Source organism: Zootoca vivipara, chromosome 7, assembly GCF_965207765.1.
Source record: "Zootoca vivipara chromosome 7, rZooViv2.hap1.1, whole genome shotgun sequence".
Classification (NCBI taxonomy): Eukaryota; Metazoa; Chordata; class Lepidosauria; order Squamata; family Lacertidae; genus Zootoca; species Zootoca vivipara.
In genome coordinates this window covers 16,801,618-16,825,588 of record NC_142590.1, presented here as the reverse complement: position 1 = coordinate 16,825,588, position 23,971 = coordinate 16,801,618, and the positions used below count along the sequence as shown (strand labels likewise).

Below are 23,971 nucleotides of genomic sequence, written 5' to 3'. Positions count from 1 at the left end.
TTCTCCTGATTTATAGAATTTTGCAATCCTTTCTGGGGTTACATACCATCTGTGGAACATTTTTAATATGTTTTCTCTGATTGTCATACACACCGTGAAATTTAGGTCGGTTTTCCACAATTTCTCCCACTGGTTTATGGTAATCGTTTTGCCCACATCTGTAGCCCATTTTATCATGACATCTTTGGTTACCTCATCTTTTAATTCCCACTCCAATAGAAATTTGTACATCCTCCCCAATGGTTTTTTTTATCATTTTCTATTATTAATTCTTCTAATTTTGACTCCTTTGCTGGAAAGCCAATCTCCTTATGTACTTTAAAGATACGTTGGATCTGCCCATAGTGTAGCCAACTTGAACAGTATACTTTGATCTCTTCATAGACTTTAGATTCCATTTGTTGTTTTCTTTTACCAATTGCTCCCGGTAGGTTGGCCACTTGGCAGCTCTTATACAATTGCCCATTGCCGTCATCTCTACAGGAGATGCCCACCAGGGGCTTTGGGGTTCCACCAACCCTTTGAATTCATGGCAAATATGGTACAGCAATTTTTTAATTATATGATCCAAGAATTCTTTTTGGTTTCCTTTATACTCCAATAAGAGGTAGGCATGCCACCCCTTGATATTTCTGAATCCCTCTACTTCTAGAAGCTCTTGGTTTTCTAAAGTGAGCCATTCTTTGATCCAGCAAAGGCTGGCCGCTGCATAAGTACAGTTTCAGGTCTGGGACCCCCCTCCCCCCAGCCTCCCCTCTCCTGCACCTCCGTTAACAATTTATATTGGATCCTAGGTTTCCCTCCTGCCCAAATAAAGTTACTTAGGATTTTCCTCCACCCCTCCAGAGTTTCTTTCTTCCCTACTAGTGGGAGCATCTGAAAGAGAAACAGGATCTTTGGCAGGATCACCATTTTTATTGCTGCTATCCTTCCCGAGAAGGATAGATATAGCTTCTCCCATCTATTCAGATCTTCCCTTATGTCTTCCATAATTTTAAATAATTATTTTCGAATAGGTTAATGTTACTAGCAGTCACATTTATGCCTAGATATTTTACCTTCTTTACTATTTGCCAACCTGCCAATTTCTCCAGTTCTTCTGCTTCCTTCTTCCTTATATTTTTGATTATAAGTTTAGTTTTATTAACATTTACTTTGAATCCAGATACCTCTCCATACTCTCCCAATTTTTGTTTTAATTTAGTTATCGAATCAATTGGGTCTTCTAGCATGATTATAATGTCATCCGCAAAAGCCCTTATTTTGTGTGTATATTTTTTCACTTTAATTCCTTTAATTTCCACCTCGTCTTTGATCTCATTCAACAGGCATTCTATTGACATAATAAATAATAAGGGCGAGAGCGGGCAACCCTGTCTAGTTCCTTTGCCAATTACAAACTCCTCTGATAGGTTCCCATTCACTATTAATTTGGCTGTCTGTTTCTTATAAATTGCTTTTATCCCTTTTCCCTTTAAGTCGTGACCTAACATGTTCCACTCAGTTCAGTGGAGTTTAAGTGCAACTAACTAAAGAATCCAACTCCCAGTGTTCAAGTGTGTGTAATTAAACCATTAATTCTATTTTGTGGGTATTTGTTTCAAATTAGGTAACATACTAGGCATAGAACTAGATGTTTCAAGAGATACCCAAGTCATCTCGGTCAAAAACAAATCAAGTTTTCTCTCATATAATATCTAAAAAAACAAAAATGTGTGATGTGGTAACATTGAACCTTGACTTTTCTCTTCCCTTTCATTAACTACCACTCACTTGGCCAAGGACATCACACATTGCAGAGACACGTAGGCTGCTGTGTTTTGAAGGCTGCAATTAGCCCCTTGTAATAAATATCAAGTTTCCTCCTGTTCAAGAGTGTAAAATTCTGTTCCGGTATTTTCTACTACCTTTAATTTTTCAGGGTTGGATCTGGAGCATATGAGCAAGTGGTGATTAAACGCTAGAGGAACAGGACTACAGTGGCAGAATTCGAGGAACTCCAGAACTTGCTTATTTCCCAGTACTATTGAAGATGGGTGTTTCCAAAACGCAAGTTTCCATTCACCCGAGTTGTCGGATTGGGTTGCTCAAACTGAAAGTGCCCTCTTCTGTTATCTACCTGTGGTATAAGGGTGAATTTTTCGTCTTTGAGTACTTTGCCAGCCATTGTGAATGTGTTGGTAGATTTGTTACATTGTTCTATGTGTCAATCAAAGCACCTTTTTTGAAGATAGGACAAATGGTATCTGACTTGACTTTAATATAGTGAAATCAATTGTCGGTATGTAGAAACGCATTCAGTAATGTTCTCTAATTGCAACCTGGCTGCTGTTGCTTTTTAATCCCTTAAAAAGTCAAACACATTATCTATTTCAGTCCTTTTCTGGGAGTGAGAATCTTGCCTCTCAAGTATTGGCTTAATTGTTCCTGTCAAACTAGAATTGCTGCAAAATGGGAACAGCTGCTTCAAGGAAGTGAGCCAGTCAGCTGTGCTTTGAAAGAAATAGGATAATACTGCTACAAATGTGTGCAACTTTAAGACTAAGTCACATGTAAGAACTAGTTTATTACTTAAAATGAGTGACTAGCTATGACAAAATTAAATCTGTATTGAATTACACAGTCATCACTGCTGACAAGATTTGAACCCTAGTACTTTATAGTATTCAAAGATAATTCTCGCTGACATTTGGTGTGTACTGAAAAACGAAAGTACTACATCATAGGAGATATCATTGAATAATAACCAGTAATGAAAAGTCTAGAGCATACAGTAGGATGTTGTTTAGCTCATACAATATTAAATCAAACCATTTAACACTTAAAAGAGTGCCTTGTTCCTGAGGAAAAAGGAGTTCGGAACAATTTCTTATAAAGCTTTAAGAACAACCATTAAACAGCTAACTGCTATATGCTTAAGCTGTCAAGAAAAGCACTTTATATAATTTTCTTCACCCCATCTGAAACCAGAATCTTGTATTTTAATTAGAATTGCTAACTCAGGCCCAGTGTAAATGAGGCATGGATATGAGCAAATAACTTACCTCTGTACTTGCTCCATTTAAAAGGTATTTGCCCTGTTCTACCTGATACATACCTGATGTGTTTGCAACTGCCACACATGTGGTATAGTGCAGTGCAGTGCTGGCCATGCAGAATTGTCTGCATAGCTTGTTTTAAGTCATCTCATTTTAGTCCATTTCATTCAGTTCTTAAGACAGAACTCTTTTATTTCAGTGGAACTTGTGCAGATAAAGAGTTCCTGGTACATATAAATTTGCACAAATGAAACATGTAATGTGCCTATGCAACAGTTTCGACAAAGCGTTTTCTGACAACATAAACAGCCCATTTTATTTTTGTAAAAAAAAATTTAGGGATTTGGAGTGAAGGCTGCCAACAATTCAGAAACATATTAACAGTTAGTAGTGGGCTTCAGGTGTGAAAAAAGTTAGTCACTAGAATTAATCAGTATCTTCAAAACCACTTTGAGTAAGCTAATGAGTTATTTGGCCTGTGCGGAACATTGATGTTCTTATGAATTCCCTGGAGTTGGTCAATGTTTGTTATCTTTCTCAAGAAACATAATGAAAGATTTAAGTTCTTAGCTAAATGAAGGAATTTTGTATCTTGGAGATATGTCACAACTCATTTTTATTATTTAAATCATATGTGTGAATTGTTAAAATGAGAACCATTTCTTCTGTATTATGGTACCTGGAAGTAACTTGTCACTGCTTCATAAAACATTTTATTTAGCTTGAATTGTTCTAATTGAGTTCAAGTAAATATTTAATTTTTTTAAGCTGCTGTTAAAATAATGCAAAGAGAATGCACAACAAAACTGAAAGATACAGTGATCTAGGTAAAATAATCTGTTGAAAAATTGCTAGTTCTAAAAAGTGTCAGTCCTAAAAGATGAGTGATTTGGAGAGAACAAATTGGCATGAGGGAGAAAGAACACAAGGGATAAAAAACTGACTTAAGGTCACTAACTATAAAGGAACTATCATGTTCAACGTTCAAAAAACTATGTATTGCTTGTTTACTCAAATGCAATGTTGGTCACTTCTAGTGTAAATACCTGCATTCCCTGACTTAATACACATTACACAAAGGCAATTTTCTCTTGTACCCATCACACTGGTAATTTTTTGAATTCCATATGATAGTTCAATTAAACAGCTATTATGCACTTTAGTCAACTGAGCCATTTTAATGAAGTGATTCCATTTGTGTCCCCAAGACATGGGAAATGAACTTCATATTCATATATGGCATTCATTTTGTGTAAACTGTACAGTGATACCCAAAATTAACATTTTTTAAGTAAAGTCTGATTTTTTTACCATAGAATACTTGATGTAAAGTGGTCTTACAAACTCAATAAAAGTTTTGTCTTCAATCTGCATTTTATGTGCTGTTTTTCTGAACAGAGAATCAAAACAACAAATGCAAAGGGTGTTTGCAAAAGTAACTAATTTCAGTTTATTAAATTGAAAGGAGCAAATGAATGGCATTCCATCCCCACCAAATTATTAGCTTAGAAAGGAGTGGGGTTATCTTCCTTCTCTCTAATACAAAATAGTATGCCAAAAGGATACAGGCTAAATTTTGGGAGGAGCTGTATCTCATTTTTAGGTTAATTCCCTGCAGAAAAAAGGCCCAAGACAGGAATAGTTCAGTTGTTTAGGTTTCCTGATGAACTTAAATCTTTTGTATTCCTTGTACTAAGTTTAATACTGACCTATTACAAGTTTAAAAATTCATTTATGTTTTGTAAGTGCAATGGGGCTTTGTATATTAATTTTTTAGTAGAACCAGTGCTCTTCCCTTTCCTAGAGAAGAGAATCAATTAATGATTTAAGCATCTCTAGCACCATTGCTTTCCTTGCTCATTTATATTGGAACCTCTGTACAATTTAGTAGTCTGATTCAAAGGCTAGAGGAAATTAAACTGCATTTTGTATTGGGGCTTGACTTGCAGACATTCTGTAAAGTCAGCTTTAGCTTCCTGTGCTAGGTTCACATTTTCTACCTGTGTTTATACCCCGTCAGCATGATTAATTCCACTGATACAGATTGCTGTGATTTCTCAAAATGCTTTTTATGCTATTTTGATTTGTTAGGTACTTTTGTTCTAAAACATTACAAGTTTGATCTATTTACTCTGTAAAATCTAGAGAAATGACAGCTCAAAAGCATGAAAACAAAATATTCCAGTATTAAATAACATTTAGACACTGATCATTCTTTGGGACAAACAAAATATATCTTATTTTGTTTCCATTACAACTATTAAAGCAGTTTACTTTAGGTATTCACAAGTAAACTGCTGTAATGGTTGTCATTGTAGTAAGACAATACAAAACTTTGACTGATGACAAAAAGTACTAAACATATAACCATGTTTTAGAGCACCATTGTGAGACCTTGCCACAGCTTTTTAGTGGTTTCCCCCCTTTGTTCTGCCTTTTGTCATCCTCTCTATGAGTCCCACCTGCAGAAAAGTTTCCATTTGTTATTTCTGTGAAAAGCTCACATTTCCTCTGCAGAGCAGCTACATTTCCATCAGCAATCTAACTGGCATCCCACTCTTACGGGCTTATTGTAAACATGATTAGTAACTGCTACTTGTATTGGTAGTAAGGAATACTTAGTGATTTTCTGCCTTCAATCCCAATACTGAGTAAGTGGTTAAACTAAACTTTGCAAACAGGATTGTCTTGGACTATTTAAGTCATTTAAGTGACTATTTTATGTAGTAAGCCCTAGTAGAAACTATGCTGGGTTTTCTTCTCTATTCTCATCCCAAAAATGATTCATCTGAAGCGACACTATAATAGCAGAGAACACCAGGGAAAATTAGTGGCTACGGTTGTACGCTCTGCAAGGGCTTAGAACCGGGCCAGGCTGGGAAGTGATGCAGTGTTCTGGTTATAGTACAAGGAGAAAGCTGCTGCAGTGCAACTGTAATAGAGAGCATTACATTCTAAGAAGGTAGAAGTAGAAAAACAATATGGTAATCTATCCTAGCATCTTTAAATGTGACAAGTGAATTAGGGAAAAGGTCAAAGAGTAACAAACCATCTCTTCTCTTGCCCAATCATATTTGTTGTCTCTGGTATAAAAACAACAACACTGCAGTCATCCTCTGACTCTTTACCAAGGTGGTGGTGGTAGGGATATTGGGAAAAGCTGCATCCCTTTTGGTTACATGAGGACAGGATGCCAAGCAAATGCTTTCTGGAGAAGCATGCCACCTTGTGGTTGAAATTGTTGCAATATTAGAATTGTCTAATATTTGTTTAGAAAAGGCTGTTTACTGTTACACAGGAACAATATTTATGTACAACTACATCTGCTCATATGCCAATCTGTTTACCAACTATTGTAATTAAAGAAAAGCATACTTGAACAGGTAATACATGCAGGAAGCAAGACATAACTTCAGTTACTTGAGGCTTTAATAAGGCTATCCTATGACTGATGACTCCCATCTTGCACATAACTCATAGGAATAGAGGCCAGAATTTAAAAAGGAGGTCACACCCTTCTCCTTGATCAAACCATTTTAAGGTTAAGACTAAGGAAAAGAATTGCTGTTCCTCCTTTCTATAATCAAAACTTAGCAGTCCCCCAAGGTTATGCTGGTGCTTTGGGGGTTAGAATCAGTTCGTGGATGAGTTGAGAAAATGTATTTTCCAACTTTGTTTAGCAAGTAGTATTCTACAATCTTATTTGAAGGTCCTTATTGGACAGCATCTACAAACCCATTTCTATATAGAACTGTGAATGGTTCTGAAGAAAACTATTTTAAAAGCACACAGAGAGAGAGCATCACACCTAGCATTAGTTAAGCAACTAATTTAGTTCTCAACTAAACTTGTACTATAAAGATACTGACAACGGTGCTGTTGCATAATATAGTACACAAACTTTGCAAAACCACCTTTCAATACAAAAAATGCATCTTAAACATTACTTTTTCTGTTTGCAGACAGAGAAAACTTTTCTGACTTCTGTTCTACTAACTACTGTTGTAAGCAATTGGAGTGAGAAAGGTACGTTTATTTCTCAATCAAAATAATTAGGTAGGAACATCTTATTCTAGCCCACCTCAACACAAAAAGATGGCACCTGATCCAAATATTTAGTAGCCAGTCCAATCTGCTGAGTTTTTAAATCCAGCAACTAGCAGAATTCTGCTCACTGTACTCCTCCAGTTAGCGAAGTAGTACCAAGAACAAGTATTTTTGAAAGCATTTGCTAATTCTCCATCTCTTCATTTTCATATTCAGCATCAATCAGCACTGCAGATCCGTCATGGCTGAGTGCAACTTTGCCAGTTATGAGATTGCTTAGTGTTTCAACTGTTCCACAAAGTTTATTCACTTTAGGATAAGAAAAAATGTTTGCAAGAGGTATGTAGACAGAGTTTCCATTAATAAATGGCTGCAAACTTTTATTGTTGGCTTCTGTTAAAGGCAGATGCTTGAAATACCTCAGACTATGGTGAGATGGTTGGAATTTGGGTTCTGTTTCAGAGTCATAACAGGGTTTTTTATATTCAGTTTTTACGTGGTCCCATAGTCTCCTTGCAATTATTTGTGCTGTCCAAATAACTTCATTGACCACTGCATTCTGCAAGTACTTTTCATCTTTAAGGCTTGGATATTCAGCTTTGAAAAGCTTTGATATGGAAAACAAAGATGCAGCTTATATATTGTTAGCACAATCTAACTGTTCAAAGCATTTCACATACTCAGCATTTTATGTTGCAGAATTTTAAATTAGGCATAGCTCTACTGGACCTTTTCTAACATGTTTACAATACACAAAATAAAGTTGAAAACCGCCTGTCCTTACTTGTTTGACAAATGCAATTTTAATTCTCCTGCTGATTTTTAAGATAGACCATAGCCTACAACTGTGTAGCTTTCTCACCATAAAATGGTTGTGCATGCTCCTCAGTTCAATTTTCAATAACATCTATCTGTATGTGTGTGTTTTTTAAAAAACAAAAAACCTCAGAAGCGAGCCCTGTAGTATGCGGTGAGTAAGCCTCCCTGCAAAATTTGGTAGAATTTGGGCAAACTATCAAGCATAGCTGCCAAGTTATCCCTTTTTTAAGGGATTTTCCCTTATGCTGAATAGGCTTTCTCGCGAGAAAAGGGAAAACTTGGCAGCTATGCTATCAAGAGCCCTATCACAATACAATCCCTTGCACATCTGCTGAAAAGCTGCACTGAATTTAATGGAACTTGCTCCTAAGTAAGTATAAATAGGCTTGCAACCTTAAAGTAACAAATCCTTAGCTTTTCTTCCATAAGTTACCCACTTACTGGAAATAAAACAAAAACAATTTTAAATTAATTTTAAGCAATATGGTTGATACTCCTACACTGCCTTATTCCCATCTTAAAAGTACAATCCAAGTTCAGAGTGGCCCACCGAACAGAGTGTTAGGCTTGGACCTGGGTTTAAATCCAGCTAATGCTAAGTCCTAATGCTAATGCTTTTATAGGTTTAAAAAGGTAAAAAGCTAGGAATTACAGCATAAAGGCTTAATGAAGTTATTAAAACCAAGTGTGCTTCTACAGTTCAATATCTAATAATGCTTACTAAACACTGAAACTGGGAAGAAAACATTCTAAGTAACATTTTCCTCCCTGGATAAATGATTTCATGTTTGATAATATTTTAGGATTAATTAACAATTATTCTCATACTTTTTGTCATTTTAAATGCCCAGTTGCCTCTCCATGCCATGTGTCCATCAATCATAACACATTTGTTTGAAAGCAGAATCAAAAGAACTTCTTTCCTAGTATGTATTGTGTGACATTGACTGCTGATCAGTCACAAGGTTCATTGGATATCAATTCAGCACAAACTCAATACATAGACTTCTATTTCAGTTATCGTGTTATGTTTTACTATGTAACCCCTTTATACTGAATTTATTCCTCCTTACAGAAGCAGAAGATCTACTTACAGTTTTATAAACATGTTCCTTGCATTTCTCAAAATGTGTAGGTCCATCATTCTGGTATTTTCTCATAAACACACCTATTTGTGTACAAGATCCAACATCTTTTTCAGGAGGTGGGGCTCCTAATCCAGTAAACTCCACAGTATAATCATAGCGAGCTGCAACATCTTGGGCCCTAAATTTATGACAAATTGTGCAAGTAACTTTGAAAAACCAATTCCAACATCTCTATCTTGCTCATCAAACACGTGTATAATGAGTATTGCTGAATCTCCCATCACAAGTACAAGCCATTCTTGGGAGAGAGGCAGTTCTTCCTTCCTATTAACAATGCCTGTGTGGATAAGTAGATGTAGAGAAATGGAAGCAGTGACAGGAGATTGTAGCTGTTAGGAACAAAGACACCTCCTCACCAGCCCAACAGACAAGGCCAATGAGACAAAAACAACTCTGTTCTGTCCAACCCTGAATTTGGAAACAACGCAACACTGTTGCCAACAAACTTTTGTTCTGTCAATTAGAAATATACCCAGCCTTCACTGACTTCCAGAAGGAGCTTGTTCTGTTCTTTAGACTATGAAATAGACAGCAAAGAGCATAAAGAATAGTAAGTAAACCCTCATTAGAATAGTAATGTGAGAGTTCTCAAACTGGACCATGAACTTTCTTAATAATTCTTAAGCATTATTAAGATAGTGTTTGTGTGAAGGTTTAGTGGAGCTGGTATCCCATAGAAGGATGGGGGGAAGAAGAGGAAATTTGCAGCTATGATGGAGCAAATATGCAGGAATTTTGAGACAATCCCTATATTATAGGATATTCCTGCTTTGAGACCAATCCCACTTACCCTAAAAAATCTCTGTATCTTTACCTACTATAGTGCCTTGCAGTGGTGCTCATGTCTTTTTTTAAAAAAAATGGAATCCCCACAAAGAAGAAAATACATAGATCAGAAATTGTTGTCATTTCTTATCTCACCTACATTCCACATATTGTGAGATTATTGGGGTGCAAAAAGCTACGCCTAGACAACCAATTGTTGTCCTTCACTTTAATTACTGTTATTTACAAAATGATTAACATATAAGATAGGCATGGCAGTCACCACAGTATATTCAAAATCATGAAAGCTTCCAACGAGTATAGCAAGGTTTTATTTTATTACCCCACTGCCTACACTAAAATATACACCACTGTTTTTGTTTTACTTTCTGGAAGCATATGAAAGATGAAATGAACTTACCAGTTCTTAAATTGTGCACGATTCCATTCAAATTTATGATCTGGGTGTCTGAATAATGTTACAGTTGGAAGCAAACAATTAAATTCTGAGTTTGGTGTTGTTATTACAACCATGGCTGGAGACATAAAACCAAATACCACTTCTGGGAATTTGTCCAGCTCTTCTGCCTCCAGGTGTTCTATTCTGAAGATAGAAGGTTACAAGGATCTTCTTACCAAGTGGACCGACTGAGTACATACTTGAATGAGGTAGCAAAGCTGTATAACTACAGTAAGTCTGATATAAGAAAAAAATACCTTCTCAATATAACTTTGTTTTTCTATCTAAAGGTAACACACCACTTTATACTTGATCCAACAAGCCTAGTATTATATATTCCAGCTATGTAGTTCTCCATGGTCTCTAACCAAGACATCTCAGTCCTTACCTAGAAGTTCTACATCTTATTAAAATCTGACAAATCATCAGGTCTGGATGACAATCCACCCAAGAGTTCTTAATCACCATCTATACTTTGTTGTTGTTTAGTCGTGTCCAACTCTTCGTGACCCCATGGACCAGAGCACACCAGGCACCCATCTATACTTAAGGAATGTAAAGTATGTAAAACCATTTTTAAAGGGATCCGGATGGGATCTAGGATTTTACAGGCCAGTTAGTATAACATTTGTTTTGGGAAAACTGATGGAAAGCATTATTAAAGGTAGAATTACAAAACATAGAGAAGAATAAGTCTTTCTGAAGGAGAACCAGGCCTGTTTCATCAAACTTTTAGAGTATAAATAAGCATATAGATAGAGGTGATACAACTGACACTGTACTTAAGACTTTCAAAGAGGTTTTAATAATGTTTCTGTTAAAGACAGGAAATGGAGTAGCAATAAATGGAAAGTTCTTCCAATGGAAGGATGTGGAATACCAAAGGATCTGTATGGGGGCCTGTGCTTTCTAACTTGTTCATAAATTATCTGTAGTTAGTGGTAAGCAGTGAGGTGATTATATCAATTGTACCAAAAGGAGTTCAAAAAGGACCTCCCCAAACGATGGCAGTAAATTTATGCAAGTGTACATAAATGGATGCCCATTGGGGCAAAAAAAAATTTCCTCATTTCACATATATGTTAATTTGGCAGTTAAGTCTGAACTGCCAATGACTGTACAAGAACTAGACCTTTGTGTCACTGTGAATAGCTCGAAGATGTCGACCTAGCATGCAGTACATATGAAAAAGGTGGATTTTATGTTAAGAATCGTTACAAAAGGGATTGAAAAGAATACCGCCAACATCAATCCCACTGCCAATATCATAGTGCTGTTGGACAAAATCTGTGGCGCATCCACACTTGGAATACTGTGTAGAGTTCTGCTTGCCTCTCCTCAAAAAGGATATTGTAGAGTCAGGAAAAGTTCAAAAAAGGGCAACAAAAATGACACCAAAGTTGGAAGATTCGTAAGCCCTAGTTCACACTGTCAGGGTTAATGGCATTTCTCAGCTACAGAAATCTTTGCCAGTTTATAAAAGTAAACTGAAGTTTTTATAGTATAATCTTTGTATGTGCAGAAACTTAGTTTCTGCACATGCTAGAAAAAATTCTAGTTGGAACATGCTAGAAAGAATTCTAGCCGCTTAGCACTTTTCATTTCAGCCAAGAAGCAGGCAAAATATTGTTTTGACTACATCTCCCTTCAAGGTAACTAGGAACATGTATCAGCTACCCAGTGAGCAGTTACACTTTAATTTTGATTCTCTATCTGCCTGGATTCTTACTTTCTCACTCTCAGTATATTCTTGTATAGTGTTAGATTTTATATGCTGAACTGATTTTTATGCCCAAGATGCACCTGGTCAAGGCTTTGACAAAGAACCACATGATTTATGCCTTTGTAAATTATTACGTGCACGCTATGGCAAGAGGTCTGCGACTCTGCTAATTAATCATCAAGCCAGAGGTCTCCCAGAACTTGGGGGATCTAATCCCAACACACACAGCATATAGTTATTGTGGAATCCAATCCCACAAGATTTTGTAATGGCTGCCAATTTGGATGGCTTTAAAAAAGATTAGACAAATTCACTGAGGATAAGGCTATCAATGGCTATGATATACCTTTACTGTTGAAGGTAGGATGCCTTTGAACAGCAGCTGCTAAGAATCACAAGTGGGAAAGAATTCTGCTGCATTCAGTTACTGCTTGCAGACTTCCCAGAGTGATCTGGGGAAACTGAAAACAAGATGCTGGAGTAGATGGGCCTTTAATTTGATCCTGCAGGACTACAGTATTATGTTATTATCCTGCAGAGCTCTTAGCCTTTCCCCCAAAATTAAGCCTGCTCTAGCATTATGTTATGGATCCTAGGTTTTCCCATTCACACTTCCATTGAGCTATGGGTTCTCCATCTCACCAAACCCTCAGTTTTCCATGAATGTTTCTATGCCCTTTGTTCCAAAGTATTGCTACACCACACAACAGTCTCTACCATCCCAATTGTATTGATTTGTATTGTCCTAAGTTTAAGAAGTTAAAAGATGGCACAGTCCTTTATTTTTGAGAAGTTGCTTGGAACTAGGGAAGAGGAATGTGTGTTATATATGGTAGAAAATGTATTTAAATCGACATGCTTTTAAAACCAAAACCTGAAAAACATTCCCAAATAAAATATTTCAGTAGAATACTCACACTTCAATGCATGTTATCATATCAAAGCCCAGCATACAAGGGTCTTTGTGAGCAACTGAACCCTGATAGAGGATAACTGTCAGACGTCTTTCACTTGGCTGGAGATAGTCACTAGGAAGGGGAGATAGTGTATGCCTACAAGCAAACAGGTTGTACAATATAGAAGACCTCAGATGACATTTACTTTTATGTCAACCAACCCCACCCCATCTAACTGCTGGTGCACCAGGAAGTTCCAACTGAAATCTAAGTCAGGTCAGTACGATATAAGACTGGATTTGCCAGGACTCTACAGTCTGCACAGGAAACACATTTTAATGCCCTTACTTGACAGCATAAGAAACAACTGTGCACAATTAGAAGTAATTCTCAGTGCAAGTTTGATGTTTCAATTTTATTCTTTTTTATCATTTAATATAGTAAAACTGTCTATGCATTTTACATAAAAAATTAAACAATAACATTTTAAAAAAATATTTAAAAAACTAGATAAAAATGGGAAGACGGCAAAACACAACTGAAGATAACCTAGAAGATGCTTTACTTGGGTATACCGTAATTCCCACAAACCGAGTATCTTACTTTCAACAAAAACAGTACAATTTTTTGTGTGACTGTCCCAACAAAGTTTAAGGCTTTGAAAAAAGGAAAGTAACTTAAGAAACTGAAAATGGAGAAGAGTGCAGTTTGCTGACCCGAGCAAAGCTTATCAGGAGCTACCGGTAACTACTCTATCAGATGTATTAGAGAACTGCTAATAACAATATTGGAGAGGTCCAACCAGAAACATACATTGTTCCAAATGTAAAATACCATGGCATAGGATATGACACATAATAATATTCATCCTCAGATTAGTTTTCAGTATCTTTTCTCAGTTGACATTGCTTTTCTTTCCATTGCTAGATTGAGGCGACAGGTATATTCTGTGTACTTTACCTAGTCTGGTACTAGCAACGAAACCACAATATTAAATATTCATTTGTTAACTATTAAAGGTAAAGGGGCCCCTGACCATCAGGTCCAGTCGTGTCCGACTCTGGGGTTGCGGTGCTCATCTCGCTCTATAGGCCGAGGGAGCCGGCGTTTGTCCGCAGACAGCTTCCGGGTCATGTGGCCAGCATGACAAAGCTGCTTCTCGCGAACCAGTGCAGCAGACGGAAACGCCGTTTACCTTCCCGCCGGAGCGGTCCCTATTTATCTACTTGCATTTTGATGTGCTTTCGAACTGCTAGGTGGGCAGGAGCTGGGACCGAGCAACGGGAGCTCACCCCGTTGCAGGGATTCGAACCGCCGACCTTCTGATCAGCAAGCCCTAGACTCTGTGGTTTAACACACAGCGCCACCTGGGTCCCTTTTGTTAACTATTAATATTAATCAAATGAAACATTTTCAAACCTAAAAGGTGCTAACGACTGAAAAATACTAATTATGAAGCCATGTGAAGAAGAGCAAACCATGGTGATCTCACTGTTCCCTAACCCTGGGGAAACACTGTGATTGTCACTGTTTGCAATGTAACACATGCTTTCATTAGGCTGATCACTGTTGGAACAGATAAAGCTAGCTGCACAGTGCTCCACGAAACTCAACCACCACCTGATTATCAGAGCCAGTGAATCCCAGTGCACTGCCAAGCCAAATGGGAAGGTGTTAGGCCCAGTGTGGCCCATGAGCTGCTAGAGGTTCCTCACCACTGCTGTAGCCAACCCCCAATCTCGTGTTAGGAACTGAATGGCAGAGAGAGAGAGAGAGAGAGAGACAGACTCTGAAATTTCCAAGCCACAACAAACAGCTTTTGCAAAAGAAATTAAAGGATTTTTTTTCTCCTTACATTTTCTCCTTCATCACATCTTCACTAATATCTAGCCCAACAAGCACTTCAATGCAGCTGCAGAATTTCAGCATCCAGAGTAGCCTGCCTTCAGCACATCCCAAATCTGCCACCTGTCAATAAGAATTTAATATATTAATAGTCCATAACTAAAACTGATGCAACTTTAAAGTCATTATTCGCTTAGGAATCGAAACCGCTCCTTAATTCTGCATTTGTTTGCACTTAGGATGACATACAGAGGGGTAAATGTAAAGGGACCCCTGACCATTAGGTCCAGTTGTAACCGACTCTGGGGTTTCAGTGCTCATCTCGCGTTATTGGCCGAGGGAGCCGGCATACAGCTTCCAGGTCATGTGGCCAGCATGACAAAGCCACCTCTAGCAAACCAGAGCAGCACATGGAAACACCGTTTACCTTCCCGCCGGAGCAGTACCTATTTATCTACTTGCACTTTGTCGTGCTTTCGAACTGCTAGGCTGGCAGGAGCAGGGACCGAGCAATGGGAGCTCACCCTGTCACGGGGATTCGAACCGCTGACCTTCTGATTGGCAAGCCCTACGCTCTGTGGTTTAACCCACAGCGCCACAGTGGGGATTCGAACTGCTGACCTTCTGCAAGACCTAGACCAGTGATGGGCAACCTTTTGAGCTTGGTGTGTCAAAATTCGCCAAAAAACCGAGCATAACTCGAGTGGCGTGTCACTTCGAGAAAAACCCATTAATTTTGCGATATTTATAGTTTAAATAACAAAAATGTATAATTGTAATATATAACTGTATTTAATAAACCAAAAACTAATTATTTAATCTAACCTAACCAAAAAACCCTTATTTATCACAAAGTGCCCAGAGTTGTTGAGCTTCTTGGGGGGAGCTGCTGACCAAAGTTTTGGAGGTTTTTTGGCGGGGTGCAAAAGTTGCTTTGCTTTTTTGGGGGGGATGCCCCAAAGCTGCTGTGCTTTTGGGGGAGGAAAGAGAACAGAAATAAATGATGAATAATACCTTCGCTGGAACTAACACGCAGCACCGGCATAGTCTGCCAAAGCGCCAAAAAACCCCAGCACAGAATGGGTTAAAAAACGAACGCTGTTACACCCAATCATAGTCTGCCAAAGCGCCAGAAAAAACAGCACAGAAGGGGTTAAAAAACCAATCTCTGGCTACCAGCAACAACAACAAGAAAAAGGATCTGGGTTTTAACAGTGGAGATAAGCTGTAGCAGAGACAAGCAAGCTTTAGCGGGGGCAAGCTGTAGGAGGAGCGGGAGAACAAACAACAACAACAGCGCGAATGGGCCAATGGGGCGCGTGCCAGCAGTGAGGGCTCTGCGTGTCATGTCTGACACGCGTGTCATAGGTTCGCCATCACTGACCTAGGCTCTGTGGCTTAACCCACAGCGCTGCCCGCGTCCCATGATACAGAGGGTTAGTCATACTCAAAACAGACAACTTAGTTGGGTTTCACCCTTAGTTTGCGAAAGGGCAGGGAAGATGTGAGATCTGCCTCCACTGGGGGGGGGATCCAAGGACCCAGTTAATGCAGGATAAAAACTGTGGCTAGCATTAAGGCAAAGTTCTCTGTTAACTCCAAACTAGGCAACCATGGCTTAAAGTCTGTTAACCAACCTTAAGGCACGTTTCCTGGTTTGTACTTAACAGTGAAATCTGGCTTAACAGCAGCTCTTTGTACCAAGCATACAACAGAAGGAAAGGAGATTGTGTGAGAGAGAGGGGGGAAATTCTATCTGGGCAGTAAAAAAACACTTTTCCTCCCCTCCTGTCCTGGTTGACACAGAAACAGGTTCTGTGACTAGAGTGTTGGCTATACAGCTCCACTCTACAAGCCCATAGCTGCCAAGTTCTCCCTTTTTTTAAGGGAAATTCCCTTATGCTGAATAGGCTTCCTCGTGAGAAAAGGGAAAACTTGGCAGCTATGTACAAGCCCTCATGCTCCTAGTCAGTATTTGGAATTGGTCTCCAAGCGGCTGAGAAACTTTAAAATAATAAAGCAAATTTGAGACAAGAGACAAGTAATACAAAGCATCCCCTCTATGATCACCCCCACCCCATTTAAGCTTTCCTTATTTGTACTATTTCCACATGGAAGTGCCTGTCTAGCTCAATTATGTTTAAGTGTGTCAATCACAGCAAGACAAAGGCCAATAATTCTGAAGAAGTGTGCATGCACACGAAAGCTCATACCAATGACAAACTTAGTTGGTTTCTAAGGTGCTACTGGAAGAAAAAAAAATTGTTTCGACTACACCAGACCAACACGGCTACCTACCTGCAATTCTGAAGCAGTTAGCCATACTATAAAGAGCATATTTTGCTAAGAAACATATACAAACCTTTTTAGGTTTATGTTTACTCACTAACTGTTTAACGAACAGGTAGCGTTGTTTGTATAGTGGTGGCATAAATTTAATTGTCCTCACTTCATCCTTTTGCATTTTTGCATCCATAGTCAAGGCTAAAAACAAAAGATAAGAATGTTTTTGAAATACTAGTATATAACAATTATTTTGCAGCTTGGAAATTCTTGAGCATTCTTGGCTCCTGCTTTCCTTTCAGTCTGAAATCTAACACAAAATTTGTCACCATTTTGACAGGAAGCATTTTGGTATTCCGTGTATTTCCTTCACATCTTTTCTCCACAAAACTGGTTGGCAAAACTTGATACAAACATCGATTAGTTTCTAGCTTTTGATATAAAATATGTTATTAACCCACACATTAAAATCATTTTGTTTATTGGTTATTGTTAATAATACAAAAGAGGTTACTACCAGTGCTTCTTTTTCAAGAAAAATAGGTACCGGAACTCACCATGAAGTTGTTACAGCAAGTCACTTGGTGACTCGGGGCAGCTCAAGTTCTCTTAAGATTCAGACAGATGGCTAGAGCGACTTGGAAGGGCCCTTACGCAAACACGCATGCATTCATGCAATGGTAGAGGCCTGGCAGAAAAGCTTAAATCACACCACCGCTACATGTCAAACAGATCGAAGAAGAGGAAATACTAATTGGCCCACCCACCCCATAGCTTGACCAATCGCAGCTAGGAGCTAGGTGGAGTCATAGATCTTTTAAAAAGTAGACTTACACACACTGGTCAGCTTCCATTTTGACTTGAAATGTTAGTTTTGGTCTTCTCAGAAATACAGTATATAAAGGCAAGAAGTAGGCAGGGGGTAGAGCCAACCCACAATGGCACCCCCCTCCCCACAAGAGGTGCCAGAACTGCGCTCCAGAGCACTCCAGCTGAGAAAAAGCACTGGTTACTATCATCATTTCCCACTGCATAATTATTTAACACTTGAAAAGGCCTATTGCTCTTTCTTTAGCACATGCAATTGGAAGTAAGCCATACTGTGTAATCTATATGCATTGCCTCTGAGTAAATATGTTTTAAGATTAAGGTATAAATGTTAATTTGTTCTTTATTAATAGCCATAATATTAAATAAATTCAGCATGCAGCACATAAGCAATACCACATTTTAGTAATGTTCAGGCATTGCACCTGCTATGAACAAGAGATTGGCAAGTCTAATTAGTATGAACTACAAAATTATTTTAAAATGTTTTGACATTACTGGCAACTTTGCTTTTTCAATGATTTTATGAGATTGTCTCATTAAAATGTTCCAGTAGCTTCTTGACAAAATACTAAACAATGGGAAATATATTTTTTCTTATTCCTGTGCTGGGGCTGTCTCTGACTGGCAAATGTATAGCTTTCAAAACAACTGAAATAATTGTGCTAAACCCTGTCTCTAAACACACTGTGAGATAGAAGAAATGGAAAGTGAGCAGGCTCACATCACACACTGTACCCAGCCCCAAAATTGGGCACTATTTCTCCTGTCAGTCTACTCCATAATACAGTAGCCCCAAGTTCAATAGATAGGATTCTGCTCTGAATGCTTCATTATTTGCACATACTTGTTTCTATTCTTTTTTAAATTTTACAGTGCAATCAGGAGGCATTCTGCAGTAGCTATTTAGCTATAAGAAAGATCCTTCTGGCACTAAAGGCTAATGAATTTAGGCTCAATTCTATGCATACATACTTGAGAGTAAGCCCCACGGAACTCAACAGGACTTGCTTCTGTTTAGATAGGATTGTGCTATAATTTTGAAGCCTAGGTTTCTCTGGACTACAGTTCACTTCATACATGAAATCAAGTTCAGAGGAAGCATACTTCTGAATCCAAGATGGAGAAGGGGCCATAGCTCAGTGGCAGAGCATGTGATTTTTATGCAGGTCCCTGGTTTAATGTGTCAAATCTCTAGACATTCTGTGAGGGAAGGGCCAATGTTTTTATTTGTCACAACATTATGTATGTTTGCTTTTTTAAAATTGTAAACTGCCCTGTGATAGAGGGTGGAAGAGAAATTTAATAAAATAAATAAATCCATGTAGACAATACTGTACTGAATGAAGATTACTGTACTGAACAATTATCTCTCTGGCAGCTTTCTATGTTCCTATGGTTGGAACAAGCAGCAGGGGAAAGCCATCACCTTCATGTCCTGCATCCAACGAAGCGGGTTCTAGTTCACAAAAGTATATGTCATTCGCACAGCATTAGAAAAAAGAACGAACCTTGAAGCACCTTAATAAAGGTCCCTAGATTTAGGCTGCAATCTTATACACACACCTATTTGGGAGCAAGTAAACTGAATGAGACGTAGTTTTGAGCCAATATGCCTAGGGTTGTACCACAGACCTACTGCCCAATTTCGCTGCTATTAAATAGATGTAAGCCTAGCACACCACCTACATTTTATGTTCTATATTTTAATAATAATAATAAACCTGCCCAGATTCTCTTTGTTCTCGTTTTCAACCTACCGATGAACCTGTGCATTTCACTTATAAGTGAAGAGACTTGGAACAGCTGGATTTTACATTTTCAAATTATAAGTACCAATTATATTTTCAAATATGGGGCTACTGAATGCACCTTCTTCACAGAAGCTTTAAGCACATTCTGAAACCTGCACAGCACCTAATAGTCTCCTTTGAATGACTGCTACTTCCACCCACATCTAGAATTAAAACGACCCAGGGATCTTTGGATGGAGGGCAGTATAAAAATGTAACAAATAATAGTAACAACAATAACAATCAGCTAGGCTCCCCCGGTCCTGTTTACCTTTCAATCCAGCCTGAAGAAGAGTCCTAAACAAAACAAAAATCCTTGCACAGTATTTTGCAAAGTTCTACTTAACCTAATAAAAGGCTTGCTGCAAACTGAGTGGATTTTTCTTATTATTACAAACCACCTCTTGGTTTTTACAAGGCTACTTTTAACAGACTACCAACACTTGACATTTTAGGTAAAGGGACAAGGGGCGCCTCTACTTTCGAAAACTCGAAGGCCGCGGCCTGCTTCTCCTTTCCTGATAATTTCTACTTTAAAGAAAAGCAACGTGTGTGTTTTGTGGGAAGAAGCGGTGTTTTCACTCCTCTTCCTTCCCAAAGGGCATTTTCCAAGTAGCGAAACGGAACTGGCTCGTCCAGAGGCCTTTCACGGTTCACCCCAGCTAGCCTGAGCGTATATCGAAACGGCGCGGCCCACTCTGAGGAGAGGAGCTTAAGTCCCGCTCTTCGTACTCTCGGAGCCGTATCTGAGGCGCCGCTGCCGCCGCCCTAACGTAAGCGCAGCCTCAGCCCAACCGCCCACTTCCGCTCGCGCCCGCCGCTCTGATTGGTCGCACGAGCCCGGGAAGGCCCTTCCGTCACTTCCGCAGCGGCCGCCATCTTGTTGGCGGTTGGCGGAGCTCGACTCGGCAGCGCTCTCCCCGAGAGGCTTTCGCTCGCCTCCTCGCCGCTGCGGCCTTTGCTCGGCCGACCGCTGTTACGGTGTGAGCGGGAGTCGCCCCTCTCTGGCAACGCCATGGCCAACAACTGCCCCGTCGTGGGCGCCGGGAACTGCCATCAACAGCAGCAGCAGCAGCAATCGCCTCAGCAGCACCAGCAGCCGGGAGGCCAACAGCAGCAGCAGCAGCCTCTCCCGCTCCCGCAGGCCGGCGCCGTTTTGTCGCCGCCGCTGCCGCTGCAGAGCGCGGGGCCCAAGCCGGCGGCCTCGGGGAAGCAGGGCAACGTGCTACCCCTGTGGGGGAACGAGAAGACCATGAACCTGAACCCCATGATCCTCACCAACATCCTCTCCTCGCCCTACTTCAAGGTGCAGCTTTACGAGCTCAAGACCTACCACGAGGTGGTCGACGAAATTTTCTTCAAGGTAAGCCGGGAAGGAACTAGGTCCTTTGGGAGGAGGAAGCCGGCGAGACTCTTGTTTTCATATCCTTTGGTTCGCTGATCACCGCGTGGCCGAGCAGGTTTTCTCTGGCCAGGGCCCAAAAACATAAGGCTCTTCGCAGCTGTCTCTTCCACAATCCAATCCCATACTATTTTTAATATTAATAAATAATAATGAATAATTTATTCCAGTCTCACAATCAAAGGGGAAATGCTGACCTACTTCTTCCCACTTTCGTCAGAGAGAAGGCGATGTAGTTTTAATAAGTGGCTACTTTTTTCTTTTGAAAATGGCTATGCACTTCTTTGTCTCAATCCAAACTCCAGATCTTGTTCTCTCTCTCTTCCCACCCCCCAATATATTACCAGTCAGACTTGTATGTTGGTTGAATTTAGAAACTTATTGCCAGCGCTGTGTGTTTGTTAAAACTGGCGATTACACTGGGCAGCATGTTCACGTCCTCTCCTAGCCAAAGATCTAAAACAGGCGGTTGAGGAATTCAGCAGGAGGTAACCAGCACGCTTCATAGCTTCATATTCTGTTACGTTGGCTGTACTGTATACCAACATGGAACTGTCCTGCTAATCTTAATGCTAATAGGTTAAAATTTGAGGCCTACTAGTTGATTACGGCTGTCTTGAAATGGAATTCTAATACGCTGTGTATTTCAGATGCTGTGAGTAAAAGCTGTTTAGTTTGATCTATGTGACCCTGCTTTCAGTCATTCTTATGGCTGCTAATACAGTATTTTATTGATTAAATCAGGGTTCTGTAACCTGCAAGATTATGACTGCCATTTATTTTCTATGAACCAGTTTAAGTTTTGAAATGTTACTTGTCAGGTGTGAGTCTGAAGTGCGGAGCTAAACACAATGATGGGAAGCCCGTGGCCTTTCAGGTGTTTTTGGAGTCCAAAAACATATGACAACTTCCCCATCCTTCACCCAGAACCTAGCCTACCACTTAGATATCTTCTTGTTGTTTAGTCGTGTCCAACTCTTCATGACCCCATGGACCAGATATTTAGGTCATATCTTAAAATTACCTAAATTCACAGTGGAGTAATGCCATTTGGGACCAACCAGAATGTCACAAAAGGGGGCAGGGGAGTACAAAAATGGGGCTAATGATGTATCCATTTCTTTTTCTCAAACCACACCCCTTTTGTGTATCATAACTGATTAACAGTTCTGAAGAACTCAAAAGTGCCTCATGTTTATGACATTTTGGGTAGTCTCAATAAAAGTACTATCCAACTAGATTTTGGTAGGGGTTTTTCTTACAGACAGATATAGCTACCGTTGCCTTTTAAATTCACTGATTTTTCTGTACTTTCTGGTCCTTTTCAAATAACTGGTATGAGACTTGAGGGAATACAGGAGGAAGGACTTGAACTCTCCATATGTTACATTGTTTCTACTGAACCACTTAGCGTACTTTGTTATAGAATAATTTGATGTGCTCATAAGACTTTGGGGGGGAGCACAAGCAGAAATCAAGTGGGCTATTAGATTGGGCTATTGAATTTAAATTAATTGAGCTCATAGATAAGTGTGTTTATGTTCCAAGTTTTTCTCCACTTCTGTTCTTTTAATCCATAACATCAAATATACGGAAGTCAGAGCCATAGCTGTCAAGTTCTCCCTTTTTTAAAGGTAAATTCCCTTATGCTGAATAGGCTTCCTCACGAGAAAATAGGCTTCCTCACGAGAAAAGGGAAAACTTGACAGCTATGATCAGATCTATCTGCATTTTCCAGGAGGCATTACGACCTTCAGTTAATTTCATTGGCTTTTTCTCTTGGTGATCATTCAGTGGTTATAGTGTGGCATATTGTGACTCTTTTTACCACTTAATTTAAAAGCAACAAAACCTCATTCTTTTTAACTAGAAAAAGATTTATTTCTAGAGCTTGTAGGGTCTATCTGCATTTAAATTGCCTCACTTTCAAAAAATGCTACCTTAAGCAAAATATTATTGATTCTTCAATTTCTATACCACTTAATGTACAGTGGTACCTCAGTTTACAAACTTAATCTGTTCCAGAAGCCCGTTCTAAAACTGAGGTGTGCTTTCCCTACTGTGGCCTCCTGCCACCGGTGCCCTTCCAAAGATTACCAAAATGTAAGATACACTTGCCAAAAATGTCAGTTATATCTTATATGCTGGTTACCTCAGTTGGTAAGAGTGTGGTGCTGAAAACACCAAAGTCAAGGATTTGATCCTCATATGGGTGCATATTCCTGCATCACATGGGGTTGGACTAGATGATCCATGGGGTTCCTTCCAACTCTGTGATTCTATTATTTTATTTTACAATTTCTATTATTTGATTAAGATTTGTTTTCCTCATTTTTTCCTTCCTTTGTTTTTTCCATACTGCCTCCTTTACCCCCAAAGTTAACTTAACGAACATTTTTAAATAACATGTTTCATTCCTGCTTAAATTAAAACATAGGAAACATGGGGAAAGCTATTAAGTTTCTGTAATTTGTCAGTCAAAATTCTCTTACATATGTAAATCATGTATATTGGAAATATTTCAAATAAATAAGAACAAGTTGAAATATTTTTCATATGAAGTGTAGAGCAATCACGTTTACTCAATGTATGCTCTTTATTACACTGAGATTTACAAGCTTGTTAGCATGGATAGAATTGCAGCCTTGGAGATGGTTTCAATGTAATGTGAAACCATGATGTACTGTGAACAAACAGTGGTGAGCCTTAAAATCATACTCTCTGTCCTCTCCAAGCGTTTAATTATTTTTCATTTGAATATGTGCACAGAGCAAAATGGCACCTGTGACACTGAAGTGGGAGCACTTCCCACTGTGAAGATAGCATAGAAAACCTGGACTAGATTCAGAAGAGCACGCGCTGTACAATAATTTCACTCCCGGAAATCGGTACAGAGGTGGGGTGGTGAAGAGCCACAACATGTT

General features: G+C 39.1%; 3 protein-coding genes across 9 annotated transcripts in view; 2 read left to right on the top strand and 1 right to left on the bottom strand.

Annotated features, from left to right (window-relative positions):
- Positions 1–4,411, top strand: part of EEIG2 (EEIG family member 2) — a 31,149-nt gene extending 26,738 nt beyond the window's left edge. For both annotated transcript variants that reach the window (XM_035122169.3, XM_035122171.3), the window contains one exon: positions 1,922–4,411. In XM_035122169.3, coding sequence (XP_034978060.1) covers positions 1,922–1,964 — 43 coding nt within the window. In that variant the 3' untranslated portion in view covers positions 1,965–4,411. The remainder of the gene's footprint in view (positions 1–1,921) is intronic.
- HENMT1 (HEN methyltransferase 1) lies at positions 4,197–20,445 on the bottom strand. 6 transcript variants are annotated; one of them, XM_088673768.1, is made up of 7 exons: positions 19,917–20,441; positions 17,104–17,225; positions 14,752–14,864; positions 12,918–13,028; positions 10,239–10,421; positions 8,999–9,170; positions 4,197–7,692 (listed from the first exon to the last, which is right to left on the bottom strand). In XM_088673768.1, the coding sequence occupies exons 2-7, from the start codon at positions 17,215–17,217 to the stop codon at positions 7,270–7,272; spliced, it is 1,116 nt and encodes a 371-aa protein (XP_088529894.1). In that variant the 5' UTR covers positions 17,218–17,225; positions 19,917–20,441; the 3' UTR covers positions 4,197–7,269. The 6 variants fall into 6 exon arrangements, with proteins under 6 accessions (XP_088529894.1, XP_088529892.1, XP_088529893.1 ...); XM_088673766.1 differs by having other exon boundaries at positions 12,918–13,052; positions 17,128–17,225; XM_088673767.1 differs by lacking the exon at positions 19,917–20,441 and adding an exon at positions 17,582–18,394 and having other exon boundaries at positions 12,918–13,052; positions 17,128–17,225.
- Positions 20,446–20,527: 82 nt separating this feature from the next.
- The window catches only part of PRPF38B (pre-mRNA processing factor 38B), a 12,339-nt gene continuing 8,895 nt past the window's right edge, over positions 20,528–23,971 (top strand). Inside the window, exon 1 of the mRNA XM_035123011.3 lies at positions 20,528–21,008. Within this exon, the coding sequence (XP_034978902.3) occupies positions 20,661–21,008 (348 nt within the window). The 5' untranslated portion in view covers positions 20,528–20,660. The remainder of the gene's footprint in view (positions 21,009–23,971) is intronic.

Excerpts from the sequence above, each read along its gene's own strand:
- HENMT1 (XM_035122168.3), bottom strand. The coding sequence starts at position 17,217 with ATGGATGCAAAAATGCAAAAGGATGAAGTGAGGACAATTAAATTTATG. Across the intron at positions 10,422-12,917 it reads ATGATAACATGCATTGAAGT|AATAGAACACCTGGAGGCAG; the intron begins GTGAGTATTCTA and ends TTCTATCTTCAG. Across the intron at positions 9,171-10,238 it reads CGTGCACAATTTAAGAACTG|GGCCCAAGATGTTGCAGCTC; the intron begins GTAAGTTCATTT and ends TCATAAATTTAG.